At 42.5% G+C, this 16191-nt stretch overlaps 1 protein-coding gene across 1 annotated transcript in view; it reads right to left on the bottom strand.

Annotated features, from left to right (window-relative positions):
• Positions 1-6328: 6328 nt before the first annotated feature.
• foxp2 (forkhead box P2) overlaps positions 6329-16191 on the bottom strand; it is a 102404-nt gene continuing 92541 nt past the window's right edge. Inside the window, exons 16-19 of the mRNA XM_069670793.1 lie at positions 15652-15773; positions 15414-15483; positions 14386-14693; positions 6329-9927 (exon numbers count right to left, since the gene is read on the bottom strand). Of these exons, the coding sequence (XP_069526894.1) occupies positions 9783-9927; positions 14386-14693; positions 15414-15483; positions 15652-15773 (645 nt within the window). The 3' untranslated portion in view covers positions 6329-9782. The remainder of the gene's footprint in view (positions 9928-14385; positions 14694-15413; positions 15484-15651; positions 15774-16191) is intronic.

Below are 16191 nucleotides of genomic sequence, written 5' to 3'. Positions count from 1 at the left end.
ACGTACAGTACACTGGAAAGTCATTTACTTTCTCCTCATTGTGCCTTTATTCCTCTTTTGTTTCTGTCAGCCTGTGTATATAAAACCCACATAGAGTCTAAAATATTGGAAAAATGTTTAATCCCAACCTACAGTCTAAATATCAGTTAAATACTTCTGTATGTAGACGAGTAGGTGCGGCTGGGGGTGGAGGGGTGGGGGCCGAGCTATACATAGGCACGTAGTGGAAGCATGTGACTGGCAGAAGGTGAGGGTAGACTGCGTACAAAGAGTCTCCACATTAATGCCTAATTAATGTCTGTCTCCCCATTAATGTCTGATTAATTATTCATGTCTGTCTCATCCACCTGAAGCTGTCACAACTTTTCTTGTATTCTGACATTAAATGTGACAGTGTTGTCCCGTGGCACGCACTTTTGTTGTCCGCTTGTGGCTTTAAAAGGCAAAAGAAAGTATGTTATAATATAACCATATCAGATTATTTTATGCAGTATTTATATTTTTAAATGCAAACTTACTTCAAATAATATTTTAAATGTAGTTTAAGCTTTAAAGCTACTAGTTTTCCCCTTTCTTACCCTTTAATCATCTCCCCTCTGATGACCCCTCTGATTGAACTTGTGACCCTTTGAAGGGGCGCAACCCTTATGTTGGGAACCACTAAACTTAACATACTTCTGCATGAAAATGAATTAAAAGTAGTTCTGTCATCCAGTAGCAACATTAAAACATGGAAAGAGGCCATTTTTTCAGAGTACTTTGTGTAGGCTATATCTAGCTATTGAGCTAACTTGTGTAGGGCTACTTAAAGTAAGGTACTTTTACTTGCAATAGAGTGCTTGTTCTGGTGTCACTTTAAATCAAATACAGGATATGAATCCTTCTACCACTGATTTCTTCACCCTACCCCCTCCAAGTGAGGACAAATGTCTATAATATGTTATTTAGCATCTAAATCATTTAAGCTAACAGCTAATAAGCTAACAAAACACAAGACACAAGACTGCACGCAGCTAACTCAAAATACAATTAAAAAAAACCCCACAAATTTAAAAGGACTACCATTTTCTCTCCACAAAGTGAAGGTTAGTTTTCCAAAGCTTCACTATCTCTTCACAGAGACAGAGCAGGTACTCAGTTGCAGTTTCTCCGTGTGCCATCTGCATCAGCACCAAAGCCCTGCGCTGATGTGGATTAGCGGTTCGCAGCACTTTGACTCCCACTGCCACAGGATTCAAAACACAGCTGCTTTTTCCATTTGGTCAGCACAACCTGTGCAGAGCCACGCTCCGTCTTCATCCACCCCTCAAAGACAGTATTTCTGCTGTCTCTTTCTCTTGTGGTATTTGCTTTTGAATGTAAATCCTTAATCCTCAAATCTTTTCTTTTCCCTCTCCACCTTTTCCTCCTCTCTGTGAACCTCTCCATCCCCTTGTTATTGCCTGCCGTCCACATTTTCTGCACCCTGTGTCACCTGCTTTGTAATCTGATTACTTCACGGCGGAATTAGTATGTATATTTAATGCAGTTTTTTTTCTCTTTTCTCCTCTCTGTCTTTTATTCTTTTTAAATCTTGATGAGTGATGCAGGGAGAGGAACGGAGGAACGGGGTGGGGTTGCTCTTCTTGCATGTCTGGCGGATATGCCAGGGCCATGCTAATAAATGACAGCTGATTTATGCGTCTGTATTCTTTTATTTATAAAAAAATAGCAAGCGGGCTGATTTCTGATATTAATAATACAAGTGGATCCACTTTGATTAGGCTTCTGTGGAGAGCTGTGCATATTCAGCATTACAATTAAAGCCTCTGATGTGAAATAGGAATGACACGCTAATGAAGCGAGCTAGCGAGCCTGAACCGCGACTGTCCAACAGCATTACGGCCCATCTCGGATGAAGAGTAATTATACGAGGAACACTGAAATGTCATTAAAAATCTTCAGTAAGTGATTTAACCCACCATTCCTCACTAATGCTGGATATTTCTTCTTTTTCTTTACCACCCCCAACCCCCATAAGAACAACTCCCAAGGTTTTCCTTTGCTTTTAAAAAAAAACACATCTTTCTTTTCCACAAGGCCGCGACCAAACTTCCTCCTTTAGAAGTCCCATAAACAAAAAGAAAAGGGCACCAGGCTTCTTAAACACAAACATATTGAGGTTTGAGACAAAGACATACAATTGCATTGTCCTAATTTAATTGCAGAAGTCGGTGGTGCCGGTGGTGGTGGGTAATTGAAATCATTCCATTAGAAATTCCATTATGAATTGGTGATTAAGGCCAAAGGTGATTACCATGGATTAAAGATGATAGTTGGGATTTTTTTTTCAGTATAACCTCTCCAGCCACCTGCACACTATCCACCTCAAACAGCTTGATTTATCACAACTAGCATGTAAGGAAAGAAAGTAATACAAGAGGGAGAAAAGAATGTGTGTTGTCTCTAAGAGGATTTAGTTAATCTGCTTCTTTCATGTTTAATGTGCGCTTTTTCACATGCAAATCGGCCTAGAAGGGTTGTTTTTGTTGTTGTTTAAAGAAAACAAATAATGAGATATATCATGTCACCATATCATATTCATTAGGGCTGCTGCCAAGTCTCTTTGTGAGCGTGTGTGTGACACACGGGGAGAGAACCTGATAGGATGTGTGTGGATGCCACAGGCAAGAATTCATGAATATCAGCACTTTCTCACCATTTTGTTGGGTTAATCCCTTGTTTCAGTTGGAGAAATAAGAATTTCTCTTGCATACATTACACCGGCGCCAGTGCCTGCACATCCTGGAAAAAAAAAATAAAACCCTGAAAAGTACCTTAACGTCAGGTCCCTCTGATGTAATGATGAGTGAAGTTTTCTGTATCGAGGTCACAGTATTTTTTTGTCTATCTCAGCAGCTCCTGCAACAGAGAGGAAAATCAGACTCGTGGCGATGGGGCAGGTGAGTTTGGAGTCGGGTTAAAAACGCAGTGACCAGGGAAAACACCGAAGCAAGCGTTGAAGAAGTCTGGCCTCATGGGAATTTTTGTTCTTATTTGAAAGTAGTGTTTTTGTTCTTTTTTAAGTGAGAATTTGCTGACTGTGAGGCCTCAACAAGAGTGTTTTTTTTACATAAAAGTGAGCAAAACTAAACTGACTTAACTGTAAAAAAAACAAAACAAAATGCACCAGAAAATGCACCAAAAACTGCACCAAAGACGACACTGCCTTCAAGACAACCACTGGTCTCCTGTGATGGCATCTGACATTGAGTGCATCGTCTTGTGGCACCCAATTTGGCACCGGCTGGGGTGGTTACAGGAGCTGGGTGGGGCGGGGAGCGGGGCACACGAGTCCCCCTCGCCCACCACCGAAACGAGCGTCATGCCTCCGAGCTATGCAATTATTTTTGCACTGCGTCCAATATCAACTTGAGAGCAATGCAAATTATTTAAGACGCGCTTTTCAGGGCTCGCAATTATAATAATGATGATCTCAATTAGCGTTGCCATTGCCTCGGACTATTTAGCAGGCAATTTTGCAGCCTGGGGGCGAGGGTCTTCAAGGGAGCCGACACGCATCGTCAGGTCAGAAAAGGGTGCGGAGAGGAAAAAAGAGACAGAGAAGAGCGAGAGTCGACACTCTTAATCAATAAACTGTGAGACTGTGAGATATTTACCACCCAATCTCGAAAGGGGACGCTTCATAAATTGACCTAATTGGTCAGAGTTGGAGATGAAATGAATGATTCCAGGATGCACTGCTAATTCAGAAGGGCAGGATGTTAGCCATTTGTCCTCTTATCATTGTACTCAGATATACTGAGATCAACTGAGAGTCATTCAAGGGTCAAGGAATAGTTTAGTCAAAGTATTCTCATGCACTTTATCCTAAGAGTTACATGAGAAGACCGATACCACTTTAATGTCTGTGCGTGTGGCTTTAAAGTCGGAGCCAGAAGGCAGTTAGCATAGCCTAGCTTAAAGACCGGATACAAGGGAAACAGCTAGTCTGCCGCCCATCTAAATGTCACAGAATAAAACTACTAGCAGTTTTAATTGTCACAAATGCACAAATTATATATACTTTGCCTTCCATGTCCAAAACAATGGGATAAAATGACAACAGGGAGAAAAGGAAACACAAATCCAAACTTGCAACATGCTAACTGCTGTTAGGTAGAGTAGAGCTAGTTTTTTCCTGTTTCAAAGCTTTACGCTAAACTTAGCTAAGCTAAATCTCCTGGTTGTAGCTTTATACTTATGATACAGACACAAGAGTGGTAGCTAGAGTCAAGCTAGCTTTTTTCCTGTTTCAAGGCTTTATGCTAACCTTAGCTAAGCTAAATCTCCTGGTTGTAGCTTTGGATTTATGATACAGACACAAGAGTGGTAGCTAGAGTCAAGCTAGCGTTTTTCCTGCGCCAAGGCTTTATGCTAACCTTAGCTAAGCTACATCTCCTGGTTTTAACGTTCTACTTATGATACAGACACAAGAGTGGTAGCTAGAGTCAAGCTAGTGTTTTTCCTACTCCAAGGCTTTATGCCTACCTTAGCTAAGCTAAATCTCCTGGTTGTAACATTCTACTAATGATACAGACACAAGAGTGGTAGCTAGTCAAGCTAGCTTTTTTCCCTGTTTCAAGGCTTTATGCTAACCTTAGCTAACCTAAATCTCCTGGTTGTAGCTTTGTACTTGTGATACAGACACAAGAGTGGTAGCTAGAGTCAAGCTAGGGTTTTTCCAGCTCCAAGGCTTTATGCTAACCTTAGCTAAGCTAAATCTCCTGGTTGTAACGTTCTACTTATGATACAGACACAAGAGTGGTATTAAGTATCTCATGTAACTCTCAATAAGAAAGTGAAAAACCAAATTGCCCAAAATGTCAAACAATTGCTTTTTAAAAAATCTATTTGTCCCAAATAAACATATATTTCATTGCATTCTGTTTCCCAGCCGCTAACGTAGCATACTGCCACTGTATATTAGAGGGACTCCCCCCCCCCCCCCCCTGCCATTCATGTGGAAAAAGCTTGCACCACCAGCTACCCTTTCTTTTATTCATCGTACTGTAAATAACTCCACTTTATGAAAAGCAGCCAGTGTGACTCACGGATACCTCTCTAACCACAACCCATTATTATTTCATGGCCTTTGAAAGAAGGGTCTATAGCAGGCGCTCTCACACTTTAATGTCGGAGCTCCCTCTGATGTTGTGTAGTACACAGCGGCCCTTGTTGCACTCCGTATGCGATCCCTCACTTGAATTCACAAACACTTCCAAGTGCATAAATAGCACGGAAGACGAGTGCCTCGCGAGCTAGCTAATGCTCCGGAACGCCATTGCTGAGGAGATAACAGGAGCCTGCCATGGCTGATGCCTGGGACTGTCATTGGGAGGGGGGGGAAGAGAAAGAGAAGTGCGCCTTTTATGAAAAATGCTGTTGTTTTCTGACCTCTCATGGGACATCATATGGTAAGGAAAAAGAACATGCATCAGCGTTACGATTAAATGACCAGCGGACATGATTCAAAGGGTCCCACGATGTCCCTGAGCACCCTTTGGAACGTGTAGAAGGCTCTCGGCATACAGACGAGCTAATGGGCAACCCATTGGTCATGGTAGATTCAGTTTGAATCTCAATGAGGGTGTCAGTGTCTGGCTGCTCCATGACCGACAAGGTGTGGTAGGCCTGCTGGAGTTGATTTAGCCACGCGGCCTGTCATAGCGTTTTAGCAGTCAACATCCATCAATCGACGGGCTAAAAGGAGTGTTTTTTTTTCTCTTTTGAAGTGTCAAAAGGAAACAGTCGAAGATGGATGGAAAAGGCGCAGTTTGATGAAATTTCACATCATTGTTTTCTCCACATAAAGTTGATTTTTATACATGAGCATGACAACAGATTTAATAATGCGGTTTGCGTCAAAACCACTTTCCAAAACCAGAATGCTACCCACTTCTTACAAAAGCCTTTCAGAAGGTACGCAGCAGTGCTTCCGTGTATACTGGGACATGCTTGTGCTACATGAAAGCAGTGGGCTTGAATCATACAAAGGCTAAACCCATTACAGGTCCAGAGGGGTGGGCAACACAGTGCCTTGTCCCGCTCTTCTAAACAAGACTCTAGGTGCTGCAAGCTGGAACAGAGCCTTGTAACATATACATTAAACTTTAATTGTTTTTTTTTTTCCAAGCCTTCCCTTCACATCTCTGAAGTAGCAGCTCCTGAAACGTTAAAAGTGTAATGCCAGCTAGATTTTCATGGCTGTGCCTTTGTAGAATAAAAGATATATGTGTAACAGAGGAGGAGGGGAGGAAAAAAACACTCTCTGATGCTGGAGGTAGACAGTTGCTTTTCAAATTCCAAGTTTTGGTCCTTTATTTTATTCAGCAGTGAAATGCCATGAATACAGAAAATAATAACGTCTGTTACAATTCTCAACCATGACCTTCTAATGTCAGAGAACCTTTAACGTATGGACACAGTACACAGTAATGAAAAGTATCAAAAAAAAGGAGCTGAATCTCGAAAGGAAATGAAACCAAAAAATAAAAGTTTCACCAATTACATAAACATATGTTTGCTACAGTCCCAATTTACTGTATACATAGGGGGATCATATTCCCAATTATTAGAGAAGGATAGCAGTAGAAAGGATACATGACTCAACTGCCAGACATAATGCTTCATAAAGTATGCACAGAGGTACAAGCAATAAATACACACATTAGGTTAAGCCTTACAGCTACGCAAAGCAGATGCAGAAAAAGCAGGTTTGCTATTCTTAGCGAGCAATGAGAGAGAAACAGTAAAAATTCAGGTAAGTCAGAAAAGAAACACTGAGATTTTTTTTTCCTCTTAGAAAAAAGTCTGGTAAATTTATGGGTCCACCAACATTTTTTTTTTTTTACATAAGTATGCACAGTTATCAAAATACAGACAAAATCAACCCAGAAAATCCAGACAATCCTAAAATCTAGTGGAGGAGCAGATCGCAGTTCTGGAGGTCTTTCTGGTATTATGTGCAAGCAACTATTTTAGACATTTTTTTACTTAATTTATACAAAACCCATGCAAATCTACAGGTAATATGCATTCTGTGGCTGACAGGTTGTATCCCTCCCAAAACAGTATATCTGAGGTAATGCACTCCGATGCATTGAACGTACATTTAGGCCATCGTCCCGATGATTTTTATTATATTCTTTTTATTGGTTCTTTGTTTCCAGTCCACCAAATGATTTTTAGACATGCATTTTTAAAACACAATATTCCCTTACAGGTAATCTATACATTATCATTCTACAAATGTTTGAGGACAACCTATTACAATGCAAATCTTTCCGTATCTTGACGCAGGGAATGTAAACGTTGGTTGGAGCCACGTCCTATGAGACAAGAAAGTGTAACAGCTCTTGTGGCGTTCTAATAACTCGTGCAATCTGTCTGAATTGTTCTGAATTTGTTGTGCAGAGGTAGAAGCTTCTTCGAAAAAAGCCTTTTTGGGTAAGTGGGAGAACCCTTTTTTTTTTTTCTTTTGAAAGACGCAGCGTCCTTTTTATTTGGTGTGATAAGATTATTAAGAACGTCGTCTTCAAGTCGTTTTGCTGACTCCAGCTCGGTATTGAAGGGATAAGCTTTGTTCCTGGGCCCAGTACCCTCTTGACGTGGAACTGGCGTGTGTGTGTGTGTGTGTGTGTGTGAACAGTACTGCACGTGTCTGCGTGTTAAGCTAGCCGGTTCCTTGGCTCGGCGCAACACTTAAAAACAAGCACAGTGTTTGCACTTCGGTCAGTTGTTACAGCACGATACAAAGCCACTCATCGGGGTGTGTGTGTCTGTTAAGCGCATGTCTCTGACAGGGTGCGTGTGTGTGTGTGGTTGTTTTAGCATCTCTTTATCCCTTACAAGAGGAGGCAGAATTTTGTGTAACTTTGGTTTACTGAAAACAGAAATGACCGTTAAAGCAACAACACTTTTCTAGATGACATTAGCAGTGAGGGAAATGACGGGACGCAGTCGCCACAAGAACTACTCTTTAGTTTCTAGAAATACCAGGTGTGTTTATAAAAAGCTGGCTACCTATACAGAGTACAGCCGTGTTGTATCTATATAGTCTCGAAGCTATGAACCACACGATGAGTATCCGATGACGAGTTAAAGCAAATATCACCTAGAAAAGGTTCACCTTCCGCAATGGCTATTATTATTTGCTTCTCCGTGGTGACCAAGCCACATCATTTCAACTTGAAATTATGACTTATTTGGCTTCGCTAGATATTTTTCATGTTTGGTTAGAGATGTTTTCAGTTTTCGACGCGGCTTCGGGAAACAAAAGACCGCCACGGAAATAAGACATTATTTTGACAGTCCCACTTAGAACATTACATATTCACCAGGTTAGAAAAGAAACTCCTACAAAATAAAAGAAGAATGATGTGTAATGCTTCAACAAAAAAAAAAAAAAGAAGTAGTACAAAATGAAAATAAAGTTCACAATAACACAATGTTTCTGCACTTCCATTGAATACACAAATGTTCTGTTTTGGTCATAATCCACTTTTACAGTTAGCTGCTCTCTACCACAGAATGACTGCAGTTCAAATGTCACATCACCTTTTAACCTACAGTAAATGTGGAGTTCAAATTACACATCAGAATCAGCATTTCCTTCCCCCCTCTCTCTCTCTCTGACTCTTACCGATCATCTTTGTATAGGGCTAAATGAAACAATCCCAGAGGTTATTCGAAGGTAGTTTGCGGAACAAAAGCTTCTCTTTGTTACTAGTTTAAAGTCGCAGAAGGCGGACCAAGAGGAGTTTTGGCGGCTTCTGTCTATAAGCTATTGGCCATTGCTAGTGTTGGCTTTGGTTTCTAGCTGTTGCCTGTGACTGTTTGCAGGTAGACAAAGCTTTCGAACGAGGAGGTAAAGGAGGAGGAAACAGCAAGAAGAAAATTATGCAGAAATGCATTTGTTTTGTAAATGGTGCTTTACACAAACTTCTATCTTTCCCGACTTGATTTCCAGTTTTTTCACTTCACAAACAGATATTAGACTGGAACTATTTTTTCTCTTTTTTTTTTTTTTTTCTCTGGACAGCTGCAACGACAGTCTTACCGTACCGCAGGTTCATTTCTGGTGTGATTCAGGGAATGGCATTTACAGTTGGTGGTGTCTTAAAAATCATAGTTTTCAAATTAAAGATGGTGGAAAAAAAAAAGAAGCTAGAAATAATATACTGGTTTTTATAATAGTAGCAACATACAGGCAGTGACACAAACTTCTGAGACTACTCCTGTGCAAATGATAACAGAGCAACAACTTGAATTGAACCAGCAATTGTCTCTAGACGTTAACAACTACCGGAGGGGGAGGTTGGATTATTCACAAACATAAAACGTCTTCCTTTTTGGCAGTATATGAGGCCGCTAGCTTTCAACGGAATTTGCTCATTTGTTTCAGGTTTTTTCCCCCCCATCCATGAGTCCATCATCCTTGTACTGTACGTGGCCACGCCATCTCTAAAGAAATAGGTTCATTTTTTAAATCAGACATCTCATGCCTGTCATGTTTGGGGATCCCAAAGGGCTGCAACAAAGAGTTCCTTTGGTCCGGTCTCCTTTTTCGGATGCATGCTCAATAAATAGTCCCAGTGGTGAGAGAGTTGAAGAGAGAGTCAGCTGTGGTTTTGTTAGGGCTGTGGAGTGGTTTTTTTTTTTTCTTAGTCTTGCAGGAGGTCTGTGTGAGAGAAACAGTGCGGCGGGGCGGAGGGATACGTCGACCAGAAACTGTCTCCTAGTCACTCCAGGTCTTCTGATAAGTTCCCTTCCTCCAGCTCCCGGTCGTCGTCCAGCTCCGGACTGTGATTGGCTGTCGTCACCAGTGACATCGGACAGTCGTCGTCGTCCATGTTGAGCGGCTCCTCCTTCACGTGAACGGACGGCCTGTGGCACAATCACAGCGGCGAGAGATGTTAGACTTTTAAGACAAATCCCTGCAGCCAATTGCACTTTGTACTTAAAAACTTTTGTACTGTTTTATTCCTTGCCTTTCCAAACCCTGCAAACGTGTGTTATTTGCAATGCTAGTTATGCATGTAAAGCTCTTTGTATAAATAAAGTTATTGCATTAAACAGGACAGGGTTTCTGGTCTTGTCTTTTCTTCACCGTGCATGGAATACACAATGCAGTGCTCAGCGAACAGATAAATATTTTGTAGTATCAGAAAGAAAACAGGCCATTACACGCCTTATCTAGCGAAAGCAACAACCATGTTGTTTGCGAGACGCTAATTCGACATGATGCCTCACGTCTACTGTAAGTAAGCGCATGAAAATTGCATGAAAAACACGGCCCCTGTAAGGCCGATAAGCTGTGATGTTCCAGACATGTTTGGCATTTAAAAGTTTACTGATGACACCAGGTTGAAATACATGAAAAAGGAAAAAGCGTGGGGGAAAAAAAACAGGCCACATGATAAATAATGGAGAATTTCTCATCCCTGAGCCCCCTGGAGCAAAGGCAGAGGAGAGGCTTTTTTATCTAGTTAATAGAAAGCGCAGCCACTCGTTAATATGCAGGGGCTGTGCGTGTCGCTCCTCAAGAGGAAAAACCGGCAGCTAGGTTCTGCCATTAATCAACTTCAGCCCCGGCAGTTCGCTCGGACACCATGATACATGTTTTTAACTCTAAATGGATGAATATCTTTAGCCGCTGTCAATAAGTGCCGGGCAGGAAGCAGCCGCGGCGCTGGGAGCGGGACGTCTCTCCCTTCAGAACAACAGAGGAGTGGGCGGGAGGGGGGGGGAAAAAGAAAGTGTTGGGCGACTAACAAGAATAATAATGCTGTCACACACAAACAAGGCATAACATGATCTGGGGCCCGAGTCGGGGAGAGGGGTTTGTGCCACGATGATAAATCTGACAAAACCTAATTATTTCTGACACATCGGATGCATCAGAAAATCCCCGTAGACTTTGAAAGAGGAGAGCGGGGAGAGCGGTTAGGACTCGTCTCCTAGCCTCTCTCTCCTGGGCTGCCTTCATCACTGGAGGAGGAGGTGGAGGAGGAGGAGGAGGGAGGGAGTGGTGGCTTTTGAATTTGAAAAGAATTTTTAAAAGGTACAGATGACTTTAATATTCAGAGCCAAATACTGTAAATTAATATTCTGATGTGGTGGGATGAGAGAGAGGAGGCTGATCTTAGCAGGATGCATGCGGAGAGATGAATCTTTCTGTTTCTGCCCCTCAGATTCACGCAGGCAGCGAGGGGAGGGAGAGAAACAGCTCGGTCAGAGGTTACACAGGCGGAAAAACAGCAGCTCTGCTCCCTGTGAGTGGGTAACACAGAGTGGAGTTTATCAAGTAGGAGACTTTATCCACTTCCTGGTTTGTTGAATACAGTATCTTAACACCAAACTCATTTTAATGCTTTGATGTTGGTCAATGAAATGTAAGATCTGATATATTTCAGTCTCCAGCTTTTCTAATGTGGGGACAGGGTACTTTTATTTTGAAGGTTGTTTTTTTTTTTTTTTTGTGTCAGACAATTTTCAGTCACATTTGATTCAAATGAACCCTGATAAAGTCCCTAAAGAAATCTTTCCACTTTGTCATACCTTAGTTCCTTAAGTAGCAGTATAACATCTTTAATACATTGCTTTTTTACCCCTATCATAAAGTCATACCAATTAAATTCACCATTTAAAGGTAATAACAATGTAATAACCTTGTCAACAAATTTAAACTTCCAATAAGAGGACAGGATCTATTTTATTACACCTTTTTTAATCATTTATTAACTGTTTATAACTATTTTATTACACCTTTTTTTAATCATTTATTAACCGTTTATAACTGTGTAATAAACATCCATCAGAGGTTAGAGGCAGAAAACAGCAGCTCTGCTCCCTGTATACAGCCCTTTAACACCAAACTCATTTTAATGCTTCAATGTTGATCAATGAAGGGCTAACACAATTTCTAATGTGCAGACAGGGTGCTTTTATTTTGAAATCAGATTTTTCTGGTTTGTTTTGGACTATTTTCAGTCACATTTGATCCCTAAAGACAAAAAAAACACTTGTATATTAACATTTTTGCTACTTTTTCACACCTACAAATTCAAACCTAAATAATTAAAATCACATAGTTACACTTAATTTGAAGATTTAGTTTCTAAAGTAGCAGCATAACCACGTTTAATACATTGTTTTTTAACTCTATAATGTAGTCATACTAACTGAATTGGTATTTAAAGGTAGTATTAATGTAATGCTGTGGCCAACAAATATAAACTTCCTATAAGGGGGCAGGATCTATTTTATTACACCTTTTTTAAATCATTAATTAACTGTTAATAACTGTGTAATAACCACTCATCTGCTTAACATTACAACAAAATAAAAGATGAGTTAAAAATCCTACAAAATAAAAGCCTCCTGTTTTAAGTCTGAACAGGGATTCACTCACTTTGACTACCTGAGTGTGTGTCGTCCCCTCCTGCAGCTCATTACATGTTGCTGCCATTATTGAGGAGTAAACGCCGGACTTTGCATGTAATAAATACTCTTATGTGTGTGTGTGCGCTCGAGATGCCTGCTCTCACATCAGTTGGAGATTAGCGCCAGCAATCATGCGGAGGTATGTCAGGGATGCAAATAAGGTCATTAGTCCACGGGGGCTAATGGTGGGTGAGGGGGGGGGCAGGAGAGGTGAGGCAATCAAAGACATTCATAACATCTTACTATGATTCATTAAGTTGCTTCAAAAAGGGGAGGCCACTAAAGAATTTCATGTGACATCACTGATAAATAAAGTTTTTTTTTGCTAGAATTAATATTCAACTTGTCTCATTTTCATTTTGTGTGAACTTCCTAATTTGCTAACGTTGTAAAACCTCATTTTACAGCTGCAGTTTTGGTCTTGTATCCCTTCTTTTTAAGCATACCCCTTAGGGTGTACATGAGAGCATTGCACATGCATCCACACACGTGCATACACATACACACACACACACACACACACACACGCAGCATGGCCTGGGGCGATCTGGTTTGCGGTTAAGCAGTTAGCATTAACCTCTAGACGTTGCGGGGAAGAAGGGGGTCGGTCTAATTGTTGGATTGACTTGGTTTCTTGCAGGAGGAGTCCTCTCCTGAGAAAGGCCTTCAAGGTGATGTGCTATTTAGTTTAGTGCTACAAGCCACTCCATTATTTAAACAACACGCTGGAAAAGCCAGTCATGAAAAACACATTTCTTCCATTTTGAGGTTGTCGTTGGGGGGGTGTAAAGGCAGGCGGAGGATGGAGGGATGGATGAATGCATCTCGTACTGTGTAAAGCCAGTCATGTTGGTGTCAAGGCGGCGTGGCCAGAGAGAGGAGAACGCAAGCAAGACGAGGAAGTCGACGCTGTCCGGTTGCTAAAAGTTAAATGAGCTGGGGGAGTGGGAACACTGGGATTCTGTCTGCATGCTGGGGCGGATTTTGCTTCACTTAACACCCCGTTTCAGAGAGGGGTAAACACGTCCAGATAGATTAATGTGGGGGACGTGTGGCAGGGCTGATAAAACACTCAGAGAGAGAGCTAGGTGCATCCTTTCTCCATTACAGGCGTGGTTAGCTACACGAGCTTTGACGGACAGCAGATGGGAACGCGTGTGTTTCCTGTGTGTGCATGCGTTCCTGAAAGTCACACATCAATTTTTCAAACACACTCACTTCCATTAAAACAGAGAGGAGGAAAGGAGAGATTTTAGGGTAATTAATGCTACACTTGCTTAATATTAATAGGCACAGCCTTGCATAAAATATAGCAGCTAAAGCCCCGTAATGCAGACAGAGGTGTAATTAAAGAGCCTATTTATAGAGCTGGATCCAACTGTTATCTAAACGTCCGGCTCACCTCAGAAGGAGAAGTCTGCTTGTGATACGATACATGCTGGAAAGTGAACCTTGCCCTCAGGTCACGGCACACTGAAGAACATTTCGGTACTGTGGGTTAAATATCAGGCAATTAAGCTAACAAAGGGCACGAGAACGAGCGAGTGAATCCAGTGTAAGAGTGGAGAGAGGAGGAGGGGGAACATGAACATGTGCTGGTGTTCTCAGTGAGGAGCTCATAAAAATGTGAGATGTGCGAGTCTGTGTGTGTGACACAATTATCTCTCATAGTGTAGTGAGTGAGCAGGAGGGGATTGTGGGTAACGGGATAATGAGTTCGCTTTGTTGGGGGTCAGTGGAGTCTGTGGATGAGTTTTTGAAGTTTGGGTTAGAGGGCATTCAGCTGCTTTATAGAGGCAGACTTTGTGTTATTTATGCTTACCATAAAATAAATGCAGATTTGTTTTATAGAAACTAATCAAATGCACACACACACACACACACAATTTGTCCACTTACATGTGTACTGGTGGGGAGTATCCGGGGCTGCTGTGTCCGTTGGTGTCCAGGTGGTCGAGTGAGCCGTTCAGCTCCTCGTGGGCCGACTGCAACAGGTTCTGCGGGCTGCAGCTGAGCGTACCAGGGGGGCTGCCGCCCAGCAGTCCATGCGGGCTCCCGCCCAAAAGTCCGGGTGGACTTCCGCCCATCAGGCAGGACGGGTCTCCGCCCAGTAGGCCGTGGCAGCTGCCTCCCATCGGGCCCGTGGAGCCGCTGTTCATGAGGCCGGGGGTCCCGAGCAGAGGCAGGGAGGTCTCTGCGAGCGCGGCCTGAAGACGGAGAAGAAATGTTGAGCTTGAGGCAGGTAGGAAGTGAAGGAATTGTGGGATAAAAAGTGCTAGGTGAGAGAGTGACACAGTTGTGTGATGCTGAAGTTTCATTCTGCGGGCTATTTTTCCCCCTGACACCCGCCTCCCCCCACCTGCCGTCCACATGCCCTTGTGTGGCGTGGCTATTAAAAAAAAAGTCCTCCGAAAAACTTTACCTCAAAATAAAAAAAAAAAAACCTCCTGACACTTTCGCCTGCTGCGCATTAAAGTTATATACAGTGATTAAATTTTTAAAGTTTTTGCCATGAGCACCTCGCCGGCGTACACTATGAAGCCAAATCATTTATGACAGCTTAGATAAATATTAATGCACATGCCCTTGCATTTGCACATGCCGCCATCAATCTAGGTAGGCAGCCGGAGCTGAAAGAAGGGGGAAAAAGGAAAGGAAGGAAGGAGGGAGAGCTGCTTCCTGTTTCGACCACAGGGTGGCCGTGTGAGTCTGACGAGCGCAGGAGAGAGGAAGGTGTGAGAAAAGAAGCAGGAAAAAAAAAAACTTGCTCTTATGCGTGTGAGCACTTATGTGGGGCCCTATTGTTCACAGCAACCACGCTCATTCAGTCACTCAATTGGTCAATCAGTCAGGCAGCAGTCCTGCCTGTCAGTCAAACACGCAGGCAGCCGGTGAGTCAGGGGTTCTCTGAGGCGGCTGGTTCGTACCTGTAAGCTGGCGTTTAGTGCAGTTCCATAACCGAGGCTGGAGGGCAGGTTCTTGACAAGTGATGGGCTCCTGAACGCACCATGAGGAAACAAACAAACATGTAAATAAATTAGTAACTTTAGGACCCTTTTTAGAGCAGTAATAATGAAAGACAGAGGAAGAAAGATTCTCTATGATCCTCGTGATGTGTCATGGACCTTCAGTTGCAGATCTAAGCAGGTACGTCAGACTCCTTACCCTGTGATCTTCTGCGACCTGCGTTTCTGGTACTCCACCTCGTCCACCGTCCACACCGCTCCCTTCACGTTCTCCACGCGCACAAAGCACTTGTGCAGGCTGAGGTTGTGACGCACGGCGTTCTGCGGAGACACATGGACACACAGGTCAGAGGGACGAGGTAAAGCGAATCGCATTCATTCATTAACGCTCGAGAAAAAAAAAAAGACGACGACGGCTTGGAAATTGATTTTTTCCCGCATTTTGAAGAAATTCTTAACATTCACGCACCATTGATTTAATTAGTAAAAATTGAGTGAGAGCGAATGCTCTTACAAGTCCTGCACACAGTACATATCAATCAGAGTAAGTAGGCTAAAAGGAGGTAATCAGCATAGCGAATGGCTTATGGTGGTGACAGAAGTGGTAATGCCGGCCTTGATAATGGTGATGTCAGTAACCCTTTCTGCGCCGGGGAAGCGTTGCTCTTAATGGACACATCGCTTTAAAGATGACAGTATTTCAAGAAGAGAGACAGTCATCGGGAGGCCCTTGTGTCAG

Source organism: Semicossyphus pulcher, unplaced genomic scaffold (assembly GCF_022749685.1).
Source record: "Semicossyphus pulcher isolate SPU_LCO1_2020_fin unplaced genomic scaffold, fSemPul1.0.p SCAF_20, whole genome shotgun sequence".
Taxonomy (NCBI): domain Eukaryota; kingdom Metazoa; phylum Chordata; class Actinopteri; order Labriformes; family Labridae; genus Semicossyphus; species Semicossyphus pulcher.
This window is presented reverse-complemented; position numbering and strand designations above follow the sequence as displayed.